General features: G+C 45.4%; 1 protein-coding gene across 2 annotated transcripts in view; it reads right to left on the reverse strand.

Annotated features, from left to right (window-relative positions):
- FOXK2 (forkhead box K2) overlaps positions 1 to 7,014 on the reverse strand; it is a 30,956-nt gene extending 23,942 nt beyond the window's left edge. The window contains exon 1 of one of the 2 annotated variants that reach the window (XM_081848689.1): positions 6,591 to 7,014. In XM_081848689.1, the coding sequence (XP_081704815.1) occupies positions 6,591 to 6,991 (401 nt within the window). In that variant the 5' untranslated portion in view covers positions 6,992 to 7,014. The remainder of the gene's footprint in view (positions 1 to 6,590) is intronic. The other variant, XM_081848688.1, reaches the window with a different exon arrangement.
- Positions 7,015 to 17,687: the final 10,673 nt, after the last annotated feature.

Here is a 17,687-nt window from a genome sequence, read left to right on the forward strand (position 1 = left end):
GTATTTCAACTAGGTATCTTTTGTTTTCGGTTTTATTTTCTTTCCTGTTAGAACTCAGGGCTTCACCAATGAATCTCTTTTGTTTCTCCTCCAGGGCTCTCTGATAGCACAATAAGGAATTCAAATTAATATTGTGGGGTCCCAATTTACCATATTTCTTTTAAAATTGGAGGCTCATAATATTTGTTTATAGCTAGAAGCTGAAAATGAGTCTTCTGGATCCCAATAACAGATTGATATCTTGTATAAGAAAGAAAGTAAATAGAGGTTTAAACTATGCTGTGAATGAAAAACTAAATAAACCAAAAGGAAGGAAGACAGGGAGGCACCAGAACAGGAAACCAAAAGAAGAAAAGACCTCAAGGTGCACAATGATGCCCAATGCATTTGAAGTCAGAAGAGCTTTACCTCAGAACAACTAAAGCAGTTTCTTCTGAGGAACTGTTTAAAACTGTTTAAAAGAAACTTGTTCAGTTACCATTAGGAAAATACTCTTGAACTGAAATCCACTGGACTCAGATTGATTATAGCACACCCTTGAAGTCACATCTGTTCTTCATATGCTTAGAATGTAAGTGGCATATGAAAGGGCACAAAAGTCAGTTGTTGCAGTTTGTAGAATACATGCAATGGCAATGTATTAACCAGCAAGCATCTCCTATTAATTGTGCCATATGTCAAATAGTAAAAACATTGGTTTTTTTTACTATTTTGTAACTACATTTTAGTTGATGCACAGCAGAAGTTATTCCATGGGATTCATAGTCTGTTACAAGTTTTTGATCTTGTTTATAGCAGTTGAACACCAATGCTGTTCTACACCTGTCTTGGGAACAAAACTGATGCCTAGTGTTTTAAACAGAGTATTCACTAATGGGTTTAGATCAGATCTCTTGCCTTCTGTAAGTGTCTAATGTTCAAGAGCAAGAGGCTATCACCAGCTGTTTTCAGCATGATAAAGGTTTCTGTTCTCCTGTATTAGAAACTTATTGATGTACTCCTCTTTGGAAATCCTACATTGTATTTGTTAAGAGTCAAGCTACACATTTATACTGGATGTTTGCGATTGAGTCTTCTTTTTTAACTGAAATATAGTTGTAAGTTCAGTTTGTATAGAGTAGAATGTGTGTTCTTTCGAAGGGGGTGTTTAAATCTTCCCTTCGTAATTTTCTCCTAATACCCCCTCCTAAATCTATCACTGCTGTTTATCCAACAGGAGTTGGGGGCAAATTAGAAGCTCCCTGAAGCATCATTTCATTTTTAAAAACATTTAATAAATCAGACATGGATTTCCCATTTAACAGGTAGTTTGACCCCAAGACAAGTAGTAAATTGAACCTTTCTTCAATTTCTTAAGCAATCCCCCCTAGAGGTTCTATGACTTACTGTATCACAAGATTAGAATTCTCTGTTCATACTACCTATGCTGAACTAAAACAAATCTTATCTCAGAAGGAACCAAATTTTTAAAATCTGCCACAGTATAATAAGATTTATTAGTGATTCACTAGCAATTGTGCCTATTCCTTTTCTCAATGAATAGAATTTGGAAGCTAATAATTCATAAACCCACTCAGTTCAGTTTGTTTACATACAATATTGAACAGACATGCTAGTAAGGGCTAAATCAGAAGTCGCCTACAGCAAAGAACTGGATTAAATGAAGCAGGGTAGAGACTCTTCATCTGAAAGAGGTACATCTTAAGCTAAGCAATTCTAAATATTATTGTCCTTGAAAGACTCCTTATTGTGAAAATATTATTGCTGTTTGTATTTACTGCTTAAATGTATACGTTTGCATGTATTTAAAGTGATAACTACTCCTAAAGATAAGACACAACACATCACTGAGACTTCAAATAAATACCATCAAAACCAAGAAGCAATCATTGACATCATTCTTTTATTCCAGAAATGTGTGTTTATTCTGAAGACATGTACTGTATAAGCACACAATATTTTAGAGACTGAAACATGGAACACCAGTTTCTTATTTCTACTAGAAAACTACACATAACAGTATATATAGTCTGACTTGGACCACAGCTGTTGTAACTATCTGAAAATCCACTCCTAAGCACTGGGGAAGCCTCTGGAATAGTATTGCATCTGGACAGCAACAGGGAACTGACAAAAATCGAGGGGAAGCAGAAGTGCTGTCCGCCATGTTGCAACTTGAGCAGTGGCGTAGCGTGGGGGGTGCAGGGGGGGCCAGCCGCACCGGGCGCAACATCTGGGGGTTAGGGTTAGGGGGCGCAAATCCATGGGTTAGGGGGCGCAAATTACTTGCCTTGCCCCGGGTGCTGACAACCCACGCTACGCCACTGAACTTGAGATCCCAACCTCTATCTAATGTTAATTCTACAGCAGTCAATAGATACAGTATCAATCATTCATGTTTTTATTACTAATGCTCAAAGCAGTGATGGCCAACCTTTAGGGCAAGTGTGTCTAAAAGTCCAGTTCAAAGTATAAGAGAGTGCTACTCTAATACACACTAATGAATAGATGCAGTCCTCCTGGACTCTAATATAATTTTGCTTCTAAACTACAGAGAAATTGTTGCAAAGAGGAAGCTGGCAGGAGTGCATATGGCATAATCACACTTGCAATCTTTCTGCTCCTGTCCAGGTGTGCAGATGTCTGCTACTTGAGCCACAGGTTGGCCACTTGAGCAATGAAGGATACAACTTTAAACAATTCATTTATAAATATAAAAGTGATCAATGTGTATACCTATTAACTGCAAGGCCTCCACCTTAACTTTTGCTGTGCAGTCAACATCTACTTACCATACTTCTCAATACTTACACATTTTAGATATGTATATGGATTGAAAGAAGGCTTCCATCTTTCTATGGTTTAAACTATAGTTTCAAAATCTAGAATGAAGAATCCCCAAGCTGTGTTTTCAAATATTATTATTTTTAAGCTGACTTAACTGCTATGAAAAATTAATTTGAGCAAATTTTATAAATTATTTTAAGTGGCCAATACTGGGATTTTAGGTATCCAAACGGGGGGGAGGGGGGGGGAGAGACACCTGAATTTGCAATAGGGATTTGCCAGATTAGGGATTTGCCAGTATACAAACTGCTTCCTCAAAACACAAACACTAAGCAAGACAAACGCCACGGCTTGTGTGTAAAACAACTAGTTACAGTCTGAATCAAAATTTTCTGTTTAAGATAAACAAAACCTGCTATGTAACCACGATAAGGATACATGTAACTCATAGCTGACTATCTCCATTATCAATTTCTGCTAGTATTCTGGCAGATGGAACAATTCCAGGCTACTCATTGATAGCATACACATTTGAAAATAAGTATTTTTACTATAAAGAGTAAAAGCAACTGAGTTAGCCCAATATACTAACCAATATGTCACAAAATAGATTTTTACTATACCTTCTTTAGGGTGTGAGACAACCATAATATTAATTAAGGTCAAATCTCTGAGTGTCAGACCAAAAACTCCCAAGAAAAAAGGAGGATTGGTGGAACAACAAAAAATAAAAACACCCAAATATGGACTGTAACACAAAAGGTTAATGTGAATTTCAGATACGTAATTTATATGAAAAATATACAAGCTAACTTAAAGCTCCCTAGTTCATAATAAATTTACAATGTGTCACTTTAAACTGAATCTCAAAGCAGGATTGCTTGTCTACAAAGAAACTTCAAGTGTGTAGTACACTAATGCTAAACATTGCTTTGCACTGTGCACAAGTTGCAAAATGAGCTGTATGACTAGAAGTAACGAGAATTAAAATCCATGAGTTATTTCTAAGTAAACATGGTAAGAAGCAAGCTACAAAACATAATTTGGAACTCTTGCACAGCTAAGCTATTCAAGCTCCATTTTCATAGTTTTTAAACCAATGATTATTAGATTTAAACAAGATCTATGTCATACAACTTTGTAAAAACCTTATTTCTTGGCAACAGATTTCAAGGTTTCTTTATATGCCTTCACATTATAAAAGGATTTGATTCTACAAGCTGAAACATGAGCTTAACTTTCCTAGTGAAATGAAAATAAGTTTTGATCAAACCACCAATATTTGTAAGCACCCTCTTTTTCAGCAACAAGATATAAAGACATTAAAAGCTGTTGAGCCTAAATGAAAGCTGGACTAACTACTCATAGCTAAACAGGCTTTTTCAAAGTCTAAGTAAACACCACTGATGAAACCCTGGCAAAGCTCCTAACTGACTTCAGTGGGGTGGAATTTCACTCCAGGTCCCTTGGTAAGCAGATCTCAAGATTACCTAAGCACTCATTCTGAAGTTAAACAAGATTAAGATCTCTTATTATTTACAATATTCTACAAGTCTGTCCAGTACCACATAAGAGACTTTCAATGTTTTATTGCTTTGCCTATTGCCCTCAATCCACTATGAGTAACAGAAAGATGCTAGAAAACTGCTTAAAAGTGATGAAAGGATCAAACAAGGAAATTGCACACTGGCTGAGCTGTTCAAGATGAACATAACTAATCACACACCAGGTTACTGGACCAGACCTTGATTTTAATTCTAAGTCCATCTACTTGAAATTTTGACTGAAATCACCAAGGCTTGTATCCAATTAAATACATTTGGAATCAAGTTTATTGGGGTGGAAGGAGTTGTGAAAGAAAGATGAAAATCTCAAAAAAACTATTGACAAAAAGGTAGCTGTAAATTCCACATAATTCCACATTATAAGTTAATAACTAGTTACAGTATTTCACATAAATATAGGATTATCAGTGTGCTGCTTAAAACAGAATCAGTCTTAACATTTGCATATTCTTTCAAAAATTCTTTTGCAAATGGTATCTCAGTGTAGGTGATGTTCTATGTTACACCATTCTCAGACACACCACAGGTTGGAATGCTGTGACATGTCACTAACACAGCTAGCTACATCCTGAAATTAACATTTGAAACAGCATTTTTTTCCTTGATGGTGATTTAACCATTTAATGACTTTGAACTTTCCCAACTTTTTTTGGGGGGGTTGCTATTTGTGCATATAATGCACTGAAGGGAATAATGACAAAAATAACAGATGTGATCACAGAGCAATCTTATTTCAAACCACGTGTTACCTGACTTCCTATATTCCTAGATTTGTAAGGTCTTCTGAAAACTATCACAACCCATTAAGCTACAAAATTAAATAAAGTATTCTCTCAAAATCATCACAATGAAGAGACCAAGTTCACAAATGAAATGCTTAAGAGAATTTTCCTCACAAATGAATATTCAGATTCACAGTGACAAATCATCAGGTGTGGATTGGAGGAGAAAGTATCATTTCAAATTTTAAAATTAAAAGTTACATGCTCCCATCACTCAATATAAAACTGATTTTTCTTTTACATTACACTATATTAAGTACATGAAGCACAACCATAGTTAAAAACAATGTATTTGTGCCTTCCTAACAGATTCCTTTCAGTTTCAACAAAATAACTCAACAAGGCAAAGCAGACTATTTGCTTTGCTTTTCTGTATCGTTGCCAACAGTATGAATGGAAGTCACAGTTGACAGAGGTCAAACAAGTCATTTAACTGTATTGACAATACAGCATTATACACAGAAGCATAACTAAGCAATGGTAAAAAGTATTGAAGTGCCTAAAAAGGGCTGACTTAAAACATGTGTTGTTGGGGCTTTTTTTATTTAGAAAATTGGTTAAGAAGCAGTATTATTTAAATACCTCCGAAAACTATTGTGCTTCAAAAAGGGTGTCCCATTAATATTTCCTAATCGATATCATTTCAAAGCAGCACATTTCTAAACCATACCACACTTTCTGAATTATTATTATTTTTAAACCCCGGAGTGACATTTTAGCCACAAGGCTATTGTATCATCACGAGGCATTCTTGTTCAGAGCACGGAATGGAGGTCTGTAGTGCTTCGTTTTCCCCTTGGAAGACACGGAGCCTCCTGTAGCATCGGGGGAAATACAAATCGATAAGATGACAGATGTGCGTGGCTTGAAAGGAGGCTCTCGCCCCGATCAACGTTGCGGGCAAAAGGGGTTATTTGGTCGAGGGCTGTGCAGCCTTTAAGACTTAAGCCTCGAACCAACACGAGTTACATCCAAATAAATACACCGCCCGGTGGGGGAGGGTGGGCTGGGGTGTGGGTGTGTGTATATATATATATCATCACGGCTCCAAAAAGCGCTAGGAAACCGGTCGAGCGACCACGCGCGATGCCCACGCCAGCCTGGCAGAAAAGAAACCGGGCTCAGGTGCTGCTGCTGCTCCTTCGCTGCAGACACCCTTCAAGCCTCCTTGCCCGGGTGCCGCGGCCAGAAAGAGCCGTAAGGCGTGGTGCCGTCCCTCCCTTTCCTCCGGAGCGCCTGGCGGAGAGGCCTGAACCCGCCTCTCTCACGCCCCCCTGACTGACACACCGGGAACGGGGAAAGCGGGGGGGGGGGGGGGGAGAGAGAGAGAGAGAGAGAGAGAGAGAGAGAGAGAAGAAAAGAAAAGGAGGTCACAGTGGCGCCGGAGCGCGTGTTCCTTCCACCCGTCCACTTCGCACGCACCGCCCGGTCGTCCCTCCCTCCGCTCCGCACTTACACTCGGGGCAGCTGCAGCGGCGGCGCCCCCCGGCGCTGGAACACCCCGTCCACGAAGACGCCGTTCTTGCCGAGGCAGCGCAAATAGAAATCGCCCCCGCCGCCAGACGGTACAGGGGCGGCAGGGGGGGCGGCGGCGGCGGCGGCAGCCCCATCGGGCTGGGGCCCGGTCCCATCGGCGGCGGGGCCGGCAGCGCTGTTGGCGGCGGCCTGGGCGGGCGGGGCCGTGAAAATCTCGAGGTGCCTCCTGGAGATGAAGCTGGAGTGGCCCATGCTCACGTCCACCGAGCCTTGCGAGGAGTTGCGGCCGATGGTCACCGAGCGCTTCTTCATGAGGTATTCGAACTCGCGGCCCTCCAGCCGGGCCACGGCCGCCGCCGCCGCTGCCGTCCCCGCCGCCATCTTGGCCGAGACAGCGCGCGGGACCGAAGGGGGGCCCCCTCCGTCAAGTCCCCCCCACCCTGCGCGCGCGCGTGCGCGCCCCCCGCCTCCCCCACACGCCGCCCGCCGGGCCGGCCCCAGACACCGACAGACACAAGCAGCGGAGTGCTACCGTGCAACGCACACTTTCACGCAGCCCCCCGCGTCCGCCGGACGGGCGGCCGGCTCGGCCAATGGGAGCGCTGCACGCCCATGGAGCTATTCCGCACATGCCAATTGCAACCGGCGCCGGGACCAAGCGCAAGGCAGCAAGGTAGATTGTGCCTCAGAACAGACAAGACAGCCAGGCAGGCGGTAGAAAAACGCGGAATGGATTATATATGGATATATGCACACTGTGTATGTTTTAATTGCTTTGAGCGGGCGGTGGGGAATCAGATAGATGCCTGTTACTCCCTGCTCCAGGAACTGCTGTCCAGAAAGAGTGAATAGTATCTTACGCTTGTAAACAGATATATAAATTCTAGAGGCAACTCATATCATCTTCAGCACTGTACATACATAAGCATGCAAATCTGAAATAAGCAAAGGAGGCAACTTTCACTGTTTTCTTACTCAAGGGGGAAAGTCCCATTCATATATATTTATATTTTTGTAGCATTCAACTTCATATACACTACCCTGACAAATGGGATGCCTACACACAGTGTCATCTCCCCACCACCACCACCCACTGATTATTATTATTGTGGGAAAGATAAGGGCAGCATTTGTGTGTCACCCTCAGCTCCATTACCATTCTGATAGTTCTCACTGGAGGCAAATAACCAAACAGATTACGGTATTTGTGTCTCATTCTACATCGACTACTTACAACATATTACCGTTCCTCCTTTTCAACCTACTAGAGATCAATTCTATTTCAGGCTAGCTGTAGTGGAACGCATGATTGTCATGCAAAAAGGTCTGAAGTTCAAGCTAATGTGACCCTAGAATGCGCCAGAGATCAGGCACCTATCCCAGGTCACTCACTGCCTGCTGTAGCCAGAGGAGAAACTTACAAGAGAGAGAGAGGTTTCGATAAGGGTCTTAATAATGGCAAATGCATACAGGTGGTGATTGTCCTTGAGCTATGCTGATCCACTCCTAAACCTTTTGAATGTTAAAATTTAAGACTAGCACCTTGGTGATGAGTTGTGTTCCTTATATACCTAACCGCCACTTTAGTCTCAAACTTGTAATGTTCTACATACCATTAATACCAAAGTTTTAAATAATTTTCTCACTGATTCGAACACTTTCTCTCTGCAGTGTAGCGCATTTTCTGTCAATATTTTATTCAGCAAATAAAAATGCCTTTTGAACTAAATTTGCTTCTAAAATGTTTATATTTTGTAATGGGTTGTTTTAAAGGTTGTTTTAATGATTTTTAGCTTAACACTTAGTTTTTTATATGAACCCTAAACCAAAATACTGAGGGTTGTTGGGTTTTTGTTTTGTTTTTTTGCAAAAATAAAAGAATGTATCTTCAAGAACATAGCTGTGCATTTTAATAGCTCTCCAACCTGACTGGGTCTATAGAATGCATTAGTGGAACATTGGTAACACAATCCTAGCAATGCAATCATACACATGTTGACTCAGAAGTTAGTCTCAATGGGACATCCCCAGGCAAGCAAGTTTAATATTGCGACCTATTTCTACATAGGATTTGGATACATTATACCCTGTCGAATTCCATAGGTCCTAGGCAGGAGATCTCATTCTGAGTATTTTCAGGGCAGCAGTGTGATGTTGCAATCCTAGGCACACTTCCTTAGAATTGAAATCAATTGAACTTACTGAATTCAGATTGCCTTTACAGTACTTGCAAGGCCAATTAAAAGGAATAGAGTGGAACCTTCCCTAAATATTAAAAACAATTCAATTAAAAACAATTCAAAGTCATATTACTGAATTCCCAACACCTATCTCCTTTAGTATAATGGAAAGTATGTTTAATTGTGGGTTTAGCTCAAACTAAAAAGAAAATTATACAGCTCTTATGTATTCTAATACAGTCATACCTCGGGTTACAGACGCTTCAGGTTGCGTTTTTTCGGGTTACGGACCCGAAGTGCCAAATAGCAACCCACGCGTGCGCAGACGTGCCACTGCGGGTTGCAAACATGCATCCCACACGGATCACGTTCGCAACCAGAGTGTCCACTGTATACAGTACAAGCAAACATTTCTACTTCCCCGACCAAATAATTTTCCATCCCCAGGCACACTGTTCTGGGGGTTCTCCTGATCCTCCGCAGCTGATTTGGGGTGGAGCACATCAGGAAATAAAAATAAAATAAAAAGCCCTTTTGCATTAGCAGAACTCCTTGCACTGGCACCCACTAGTGCAACTGTTTTGTTAAATCAGAGTCTAGAGATGCTGTGACTCAGTTCACCTGATTTTAGAATTTCATCAAGGTGTCTGAAGTGTCCCATGATTTCTGCAAACTGAACTGGAGCTCATAAAGTGCCCTCGCTCAATCCCAAAGACCAGTTTGAAATATTCTGAATAATGCTAGTATTCCAAAAAAGCCATTCAGATTTTAAAAGCCTCACAAAACAATCTGCTTTGGCGCTGTCATTGCACAATTATAAGTTAGTTGTTGTATGAGCTAAGGATTGCATTTGCAGGATTTAGGTTGCAGTGAGTGCTGGGATATTACATTATATTAGATAAGCTCACACCTAGGGAGAAACCTACCTGCTCTGTTTTTATGTTCTAAGAAAGGAGGAACCACAACTTAAAGTATTTGTATGTGCAAGAGATTACTCTCAAATATGTTTTAAAATGGGGCTCTTTATCAAACATGGGCCATGTTTGCCAATAATGGGATTCAAAGGGCTTTATCCTGATTTGTTTCCACAAAGTTTGCATGGAGGCTACTAGTGTCTGGTCTTTATTGGACATTCCTTTTAATTTGTTTGCAAGGCAGATATATAACGCAGCAATCATCCTGATTTGCTTGTGAGGTACTTATTCATCTTCTCTGTAATCATTCATTCATCCATCCCACACTTTATGGTGCTTTCCCACTCACTTTCCTAACTGCAAAAAAGCATCTCTCTGTATTTTTTAAAGTTTATTTGTTGCAGTAGGGTGACAAAGCACATTGGATTAAATTGCACAAGCCTAATTTTCTGGTGTAGGCTTATATCCTTCCCACAAAATAGTGACAGTCTGGAGATACCAAAATATTATGGGGGACAGGAGCAGGAAAATAGAGCATATGAGACTTTATACTAAGTCAAACTACTTCTCTATCTAGTGCAATAAGGACTGGCAGCAGTCCTTCAGAGTCTGGGGCAAAGGCATTCCAGTCACCTTCACTACATGATCCTTTAACTGGAAATGCCGGTGATGCAGCACAGGATTTTCTGCATGCAAAAGCGTGCCCTCTGCCACAGAGTTGTGATCCTTGACCAACCCAGACTGTGATCATTTGGTATGTCTCTATATAAACTGTAGAATCTCTTATTGATTCACATAATGTACAACCAGTTTATTAATAAAATACATTACAGATTGTTATACGTATGTTCTTTGTCACATCCTTCGTTTCACAGTTATCTTTGTTGGGCAAATTCCAGTCCAGTAGTCTGAAAAAATCCTTGCCTGTTATTTTGTCCAACACAAATGTCTGCAGTTGGTTTACAAACCATGCTACCCACAATGCTCTGGGCGTCAAGCTGCTTATGGAGGTTGTAACACGCCGTGCAATAATCTCCGATTAACTAAATTATATAGTCTTGGCGCCCTGAATAATATACACAAGTAAGCTACTTCGCTTTCAGGGAGCCCCCTCCGTTGCTTCCTGTTCAATCTGCACTTTACACAGCCCCCTTCTGGGAGGAATTAACAAACCTCGATGCTGCAGCAAGACATGTGCTTTTGAGATGACATCATCCTCAGTGTCTGGGCAGTGACCTAGGCAGAGTGTGTTTGTAAATACAGAAAAGGACATTGGGGGTGGGGCAGGCAGAACAATTGGTACTGGAACATAGGGCTGTTAAATCAATGAAATGCCATTTCAGGGACTAGATTAGGCCATTTTGAGTTGACAAATGTTTCAAAGGCAAGACTTTGCATGATACACCTGAGCCAAGGGCAGGTTAAGGAACAGCCTCGACTTGAAATCCAGGCAATTTAAAATAATTGTTGAAGTCGTTTCATGTGCCGCCCCTATTATTAATATGGAAATTGCTGTATGTGCTCTACTATGCAAATGTTTCTTAAAAAAATTAAATACAACCGTGTCTCATTTTTTGCTTCTAATACATATGTGAAGAATAACGATTGATACACATCACCACAGTGACCTCAGGAATATCCTTATTTGTTCTTAAATAAACACAACCACCAGCACAATATGAAAACCCAGTTTACATAGCAGTTGTATTCAGTGAATGCTGTTTAAATGGTTAATGGGAATCACTGCTTTTTTCCGTTTTGCATAAGTAGCAGACAAGTCTGGGAGCACAGAAGTGGAAGAGAAACTGCAGCATTTTCTGAGATTTGATCATTGTGACTTTTCTGCTCTCTATATTAGCAGGATTCATCTCCATCCCAATCTGCCTTTGACCTGAATAGGAGTGGCTTGTAATTTCCTTTAATCAGATCTGGGCTCCTGTGAATTTGTAGAATAATAGTGTACTGCAATGTCAGAACTGAAATGTAATGGTGGCAGGCATTATTTGTTTAACCTTTTAACAGTTCACCACTCTGCTCTACAATTACATTAATTTAAATAGAATGTATATTGTTTGCCTAGTTTTTAAAATGTCAGAAATTGAATAACTGCATGCTCTTGTTTTAGGGGCCTGATCTTTTAAGAGTAATCACCAGTCTTGACGTTGCCTAGCTTTCTGCCAGTGTTGAAGTGGCACTGCTGGTGAAATACCTCACCAGAGAATGTAGACCCCAACTCTCAGGCAGAACTGCCTGCCAGAGGGCACAAATTACTTTTTAAAATTGTGCTAGTTTAGAATTCAGAAAGCACAAATATAATACTCAGTAGGAGATACCTTTGATGATTAAAGCAGATCCTTGAACAGTAGGTGAAAGAATCTAGCAAGTATTTCAAATGAACTTTTCGCTATGTACATTTTGTGAATTAAGCAGAGCTCCAACAGTTTATATAAGCATATACAAAATGATCACATGCACATTCTATCTCCGTATGGATTGTTGAAGGCCAGCAGAAAATGCAGAAAATCTTGGGCTGCATCATTGGCATCTCCTGTTAAAAGGATCATGTAGCGTAGGAGGAGATTACACTATCAAAGTGTGGCAAACAGACTTAAAGTGATGTGTAGATTGTTTAATTAGCCAAAGACCTGGGAGAGTAAAGGTAAAGGGACACCTGACCATTAGGTCCAGTTGTGGCCAGCTCTGGGGTTGCAGCGCTCATTTCGCTTTATTGGCCGAGGGAGCTGGCGTACAGCTTCCGGGTCATGTGGCCAGCATGATTAAGCCGCTTCTGGCAAACCAGAGCAGTGCACGGAAACGCCGTTTACCTTCCCGCCGGAAGGTACCTATTTATCTACTTGCTGGAAGGTACCTATTTATCTACTTGCACTTTGACGTGCTTTCGAACTGCTAGGTTGGCAGGAGCAGGGACCAAGCAACGGGAGCTCACCCCATCGCAGGGATTCGAACCGCCGACCTTCTGATTGGCAAGTCCTAGGCTCTGTGATTTAACCCACAGCGCCACGAGGAAGGTTTTTGCCTGATGTCTAAAGATATGTAACAAAGGTGCCGGGGAAGCCTACATGGGACAGCATTCCACAAGTGTGGAGCCACTGCTGAAAAGGCCTGTTCTTATGTTGCCCTCCTCCAGATTTCTCACAGAGGAGGCACACAAAGAAGTGGCCTGGAAGCTAATTGTTAGCCAGTGCAGTTGGGCCAGGATTAGTGTAATATGCCCAAACCTCCTTGCCCAGTGAGCAATCTGGCCACTGAATTCTGCACCAGCTGAAGTTACTGAACCACCTTCAGAGGCAGCCCTACACATAATGTGTTGCAGTAATCTAACCTAGAGGTTACCAGAGCATAGACCACAGAAGTTAGACTATCAATGTCCTGACAGAGGTGCAGTACAGCCACCAGCCAAAGCTGATGGAAGGCAGTCCACACAACCAAGGCACCTGGGTCTCATGCAATAGCAAAGGATCCAGGAGTACCCCCAAGCTACATACCCGCTCCTTCAAAGGGAGTGTAACCCCGTCAAGTGCAGGCAACCTCCTACCTTCAGTCTTATCTGGATTGAACTTCAGTTTGTTGGCTTTTAACCAGTCCGTTAGTGAGGCAAGACAACATTCCAGCACATCCGCTGCCATACCTGCAGATGCAAAGGAAAAATAAAGCTGTATGTCATCAGCATATTGCTGACAAGGTACTCCAGAACTCCAGATGACCCCACTCATTGGCTAATATGGGAAAGATAAGTTACTATCAAAGACTGCAGGGCTCAGCTGGGGCCCCCTGTTATTGCCCAACAAACTTCATGTGTTTGGGTCAGGTTAGGTGATCAGATGTACAGTATTGGAATTACTGTGGGTCAATGGAAGACCACAGGTTCTGCGTACAAAAGCCTAGGTGAAATATACTCAGAGTGCTGCAGTTTGGATCCTATTCAACTCAGTACATAACACCCCTCCCCTCTAAGTTCCAGTCCTGCCCGGAAGGTCGCATTCATAGTCCTCAAGGTACGCCGGTGGCCTACGTGTGCGTTGCGGCCTGGGGTGTTCCCTGGTCCGGGGTTCAGGATCTGGCTCGTGTTCCAAGGATGGGGCTGTTTGGTCTGGCGCAACCGGCTCGCTCAGTCGTGGTTCTGGTTCCGGTGTCCTTTCGGCCTCGCGGGTCCTCTCTGTATTTACTGATTCTGCCTCTCCTGCTTGCCCCTGCTGCTCTATGGGCCTCACTGCCCCACTGTTCCCTTGGGACTCCTCTGACCTGTCCTCCTCCTCCTGGTTTTCTCCCGGGAATCGTCGCCGTATCTGGTCGCAGTGGCGGCGCCAGCATTGCCCCCCATCTGTTAGCACCTCGTACGACACGGGGCCCGTGACCCTGGTGACTGTGGCAGGTACCCATGCAGGGCCTGCCCCAAAATTCTTTGCGTACACTGGGTCCTGGGCCTCGAAGGTCCGGGGGTTCCTGCCTTCCCCCACCATTACCTCATCCTGAGCTCTATCGGGGTGAAGGCGGTCCAATCTGATTGCAAGGCGCCGACCCATTAGTAGTTCAGCGGGGCTCCGGCCAGTCGTTGAGCTGGGGGTGCTGTGCTGTGCTAGAAGGAATGTGGCAAGGCGGTACTCCCAATCCCCTTGCGTCATGCGGCGAAGGGTGTCCTTGGTGGTCCGCACCATGCGTTCTGCTTGGCCATTGGTGGCAGGGTGGAATGGCGCCGAACGGATGTGGCGGATGGCGTTCTGCACTGTGAAGGTTTGAAATTCTCCTGATGTAAATGCAGTCCCGTTGTCTGAGACGAGAGTGTCAGGGAGCCCGTGGGTTGCAAACAGCCTGCGTAGTACCCGGATGGCTGCGGACGTAGAAGTGGACGGTACCAGTGCGACTTCCAGCCATTTGGTGTAGGAGTCCACCACTATGAAGAATGTTTTCCCCTGAAAGGGGCCAGCGAAGTCCACATGCAGGCGTGACCATGGTGCTCGGGCGGACTCCCAGGACTGGACTGGGGCCCTTGGGGGATCTGGGCGGGATTCCTGGCAGGCCTGGCAGTGTTTGACCCAGGCCTCTATCTCTCCGTCGATCCCCGGCCACCACACATAACTCCTGGCAAGGGCCTTCATTCTTACTACCCCTGGGTGTGTCTCGTGTAGGGCTGTGAGGATCCTTTTGCGGAGGGGCTGGGGAACAACGACCCTGCTTCCCCATAACAGGCACCCCTTGTGGGCTGACAGTTCATGTTTGCGGGTTGTGTAGCCGGCGAATTCTGGCCCGGGGCTGCGGCTGGGCCATCCCCTCCACACCCAGTCCAGGACCCGGGAGATGACCCTATCTTTCTTGGAATGGTGTGCAACTTCTTGTGCCTGAATGGGGCGGTCAGGAAGCAGCTCCAGGCTCATAACCTCTTGTGCAGGTGCTGGGTCGGGGCCTGTTTCCGGTAGTGGTAGCCTGCTGAGGGCGTCTGCATGGCCCATCGCCTTTCCAGGGCGGTGAATCAGTGCATACTGGTAGCTGGCAAGGAAAATTGACCACCTGAGGACGCGAGGAGACAGCACTTGGGGGGTCTGCTTTTCGGGGGCAAACAAGCCAAGCAACGGCTTGTGGTCAGTCACCACGGTGAAGGGCCGCCCGTACAAGAAATCATGGAATTTTTTTACTCCCTTCACGATTGCCAGACCCTCCTTGTCGATTTGCGAGTAGTTCCGCTCGGTTTCGTTGAGTGTCTGGGAAAAGTATGCTACCGGTACCTCTCTTCCATCCGGGAGTTGGTGTCCCAGGACAGCGCCGATGCCATAGGGCGAGGCGTCGCATGCTAGCACCACCGGCAGCCTCTCGTCGAAGTGTGCCAAGACCGAGTTTGAGACAAGCAAGTCCTTGACTGCCTGGAATGCGGCCTCCTGGCGCTGGCCCCACACCCAAGGGGCCCGCTTGTCCAGGAGTCTGTGTAGGGGCTCCGCTACCGCCGCCTTGTGGGGAAGGAAGGAATGGTAAAAGTTCAATAATCCCAAGAAGGCCTGAAGTTCAGTCTTGTTCTTGGGCGCTGGGGCATCACAAATGGCCCGTACCTTGTCCCCAGTCGGGTGAACCCCTTCTGCATCCACCATAAATCCCAGAAAGTCCACTTGAGGCACTCCTAGTAGACATTTTTCCCGCTTCACCTTGAGACCCGCCATCTGGAAACGGTGCAGAACAGTGCGGAGGCGGTCCTCAAACTCCTCTGGTGTGGGCCCGGCAATCAACACATCATCAAAGAAGGGGGTGACACCAGGAATCCCTTTAAGGAGAGAGTCCATTAGATTCTGGAATATGCCTGGTGCCACGCTGACCCCGAATTGCAGCCGCTTTACCCTGAACGCTCCTCTGTGCGTCACAATCGTCTGTGCCTCTGCTGTGGCCTCATCTACTGGCAGCTGTTGATATGCTTGGGCCAAGTCCAGCTTGCCAAAAATTTTCGACCCAGCCAGGGTGGCAAGGACATGGCTGACCACTGGCACTGGGTATGCATGGGCCATGAGGGCCTTGTTTATGGTACATTTGTAGTCTGCGCAGATGCGGACCGAACCATTAGGCTTGACGGGTGTGACGATTGGGGTTTCCCAGGGGGCATTAGGCACCGGCTCCAGCACTCCTTGCTCCACGAGTCGGTCCAATTCCTCGTCTATACGGGGTTTCAGGGCGAATGGGACCCGGCGGGCCTTGAGCCTGACTGGTCGTACTGCGGGGTCAAGCTGTAGAGCAATGGGGGGGCCCGTATACTGTCCCAATTTCCCATCGAAAACCCCCAGAAACTCCTTGCATATGGCGTCCACGTCCACTTGTAAGCTCATGTGGTTCACCCCGGTGATGGCTAGTCCCAGTGGTCCAAACCATGCCAACCCCAGTAAGCTAATGTAGGGGCCCTTGACCACAAGCAAGTCCAGTTGCCGCGTCCGCCCTCGGTATTGCACCCTGAAGGTCCCCACCCCCATTGTGGGGACCTTACGTTTCTGGAAGTCCCGGAGGGTGAATGGGGCCGGCCTGAGTTTGGGACCCCCAGTAGGACACAGTTTCCTTAAGGTCCTTGCCGAGATTATGGATAGAGTTGAACCCGTGTCAAGCTCCATGCGGCATGGGGCCCCCTCTATCTGTACCTCTACATAAATTTTCTCTACGTTGGGGTGGGGCAACTGGTATACCTGGAAGTCTGTGAGCTCCGTCGAGTTGCCTTGGTGCGTTGGGCCCCGGGACCTGGGGCTCTTGGATTGGTCATCTGATGCCTGGCTTCGGGTGGGCCGAGCCCGACACACCCGGGCGATGTGTCCCAATTTTCTGCACTGCCTGCACTCTGCGTTGCGGAAACGGCAGGTCCTCCTCTCGTGACTTTCTCCACAGCTTGCGCAGTTCCCTCCTTCTCGTCGAGGCAGCTGTGGTATGTGGGCTGCTTGAGTGCGCTGCTGTACTCGGTGCACCTCCTCCCTGTCGGATCCCGAGTCGTTGGTGAGGTCTTCGTGGTGGACCCTCGGTTGGGACGGCTGGCTCAGCCGTGCCTCTTGCGTCGACCTCTCAGCAGCTTCCGTTGCCAGGGCCTCCTCCAGAGCGACCTGGAACGTTAGGTTCTTCTTAGCGTAGAGGCGTCGTTGCAGCTTCTCATCCTCCAGGCCACCGACGAGGCGGTCACGAAGCATGTTCTCCAGCTCTGAGAAGTTGCAGAACCGGGCAGCTTGGCGGAGAGAGGTCACAAACCCAGTTATGGTTTCCCCAGGGGCTTGCCGCTTTGCGTAGAAGGCATTTCGACGAGCCACCACTGAGGGCTGTGGCGAAAAGTGCCCCTTCAGCTGTTCCATTATTGTTTTGTATGGAACAGTAGCGACGTCTTCAGGCGCAAGGAGAGCCCGGGCGATTTCAAATGTCTCCTCTCCGCAGACACTGAAGAATATTGCCCTCTTCTTGGCGTCTTCTTCATCGGTGACCCCTTTGGCTTCTAGGAGGAAGGTGAAACGGGAGGCGTAC

The sequence above is a fragment of the Podarcis erhardii genome (assembly GCF_964252035.2).
Source record: "Podarcis erhardii genome assembly, chromosome: 2".
NCBI lineage: Eukaryota > Metazoa > Chordata > Lepidosauria > Squamata > Lacertidae > Podarcis > Podarcis erhardii.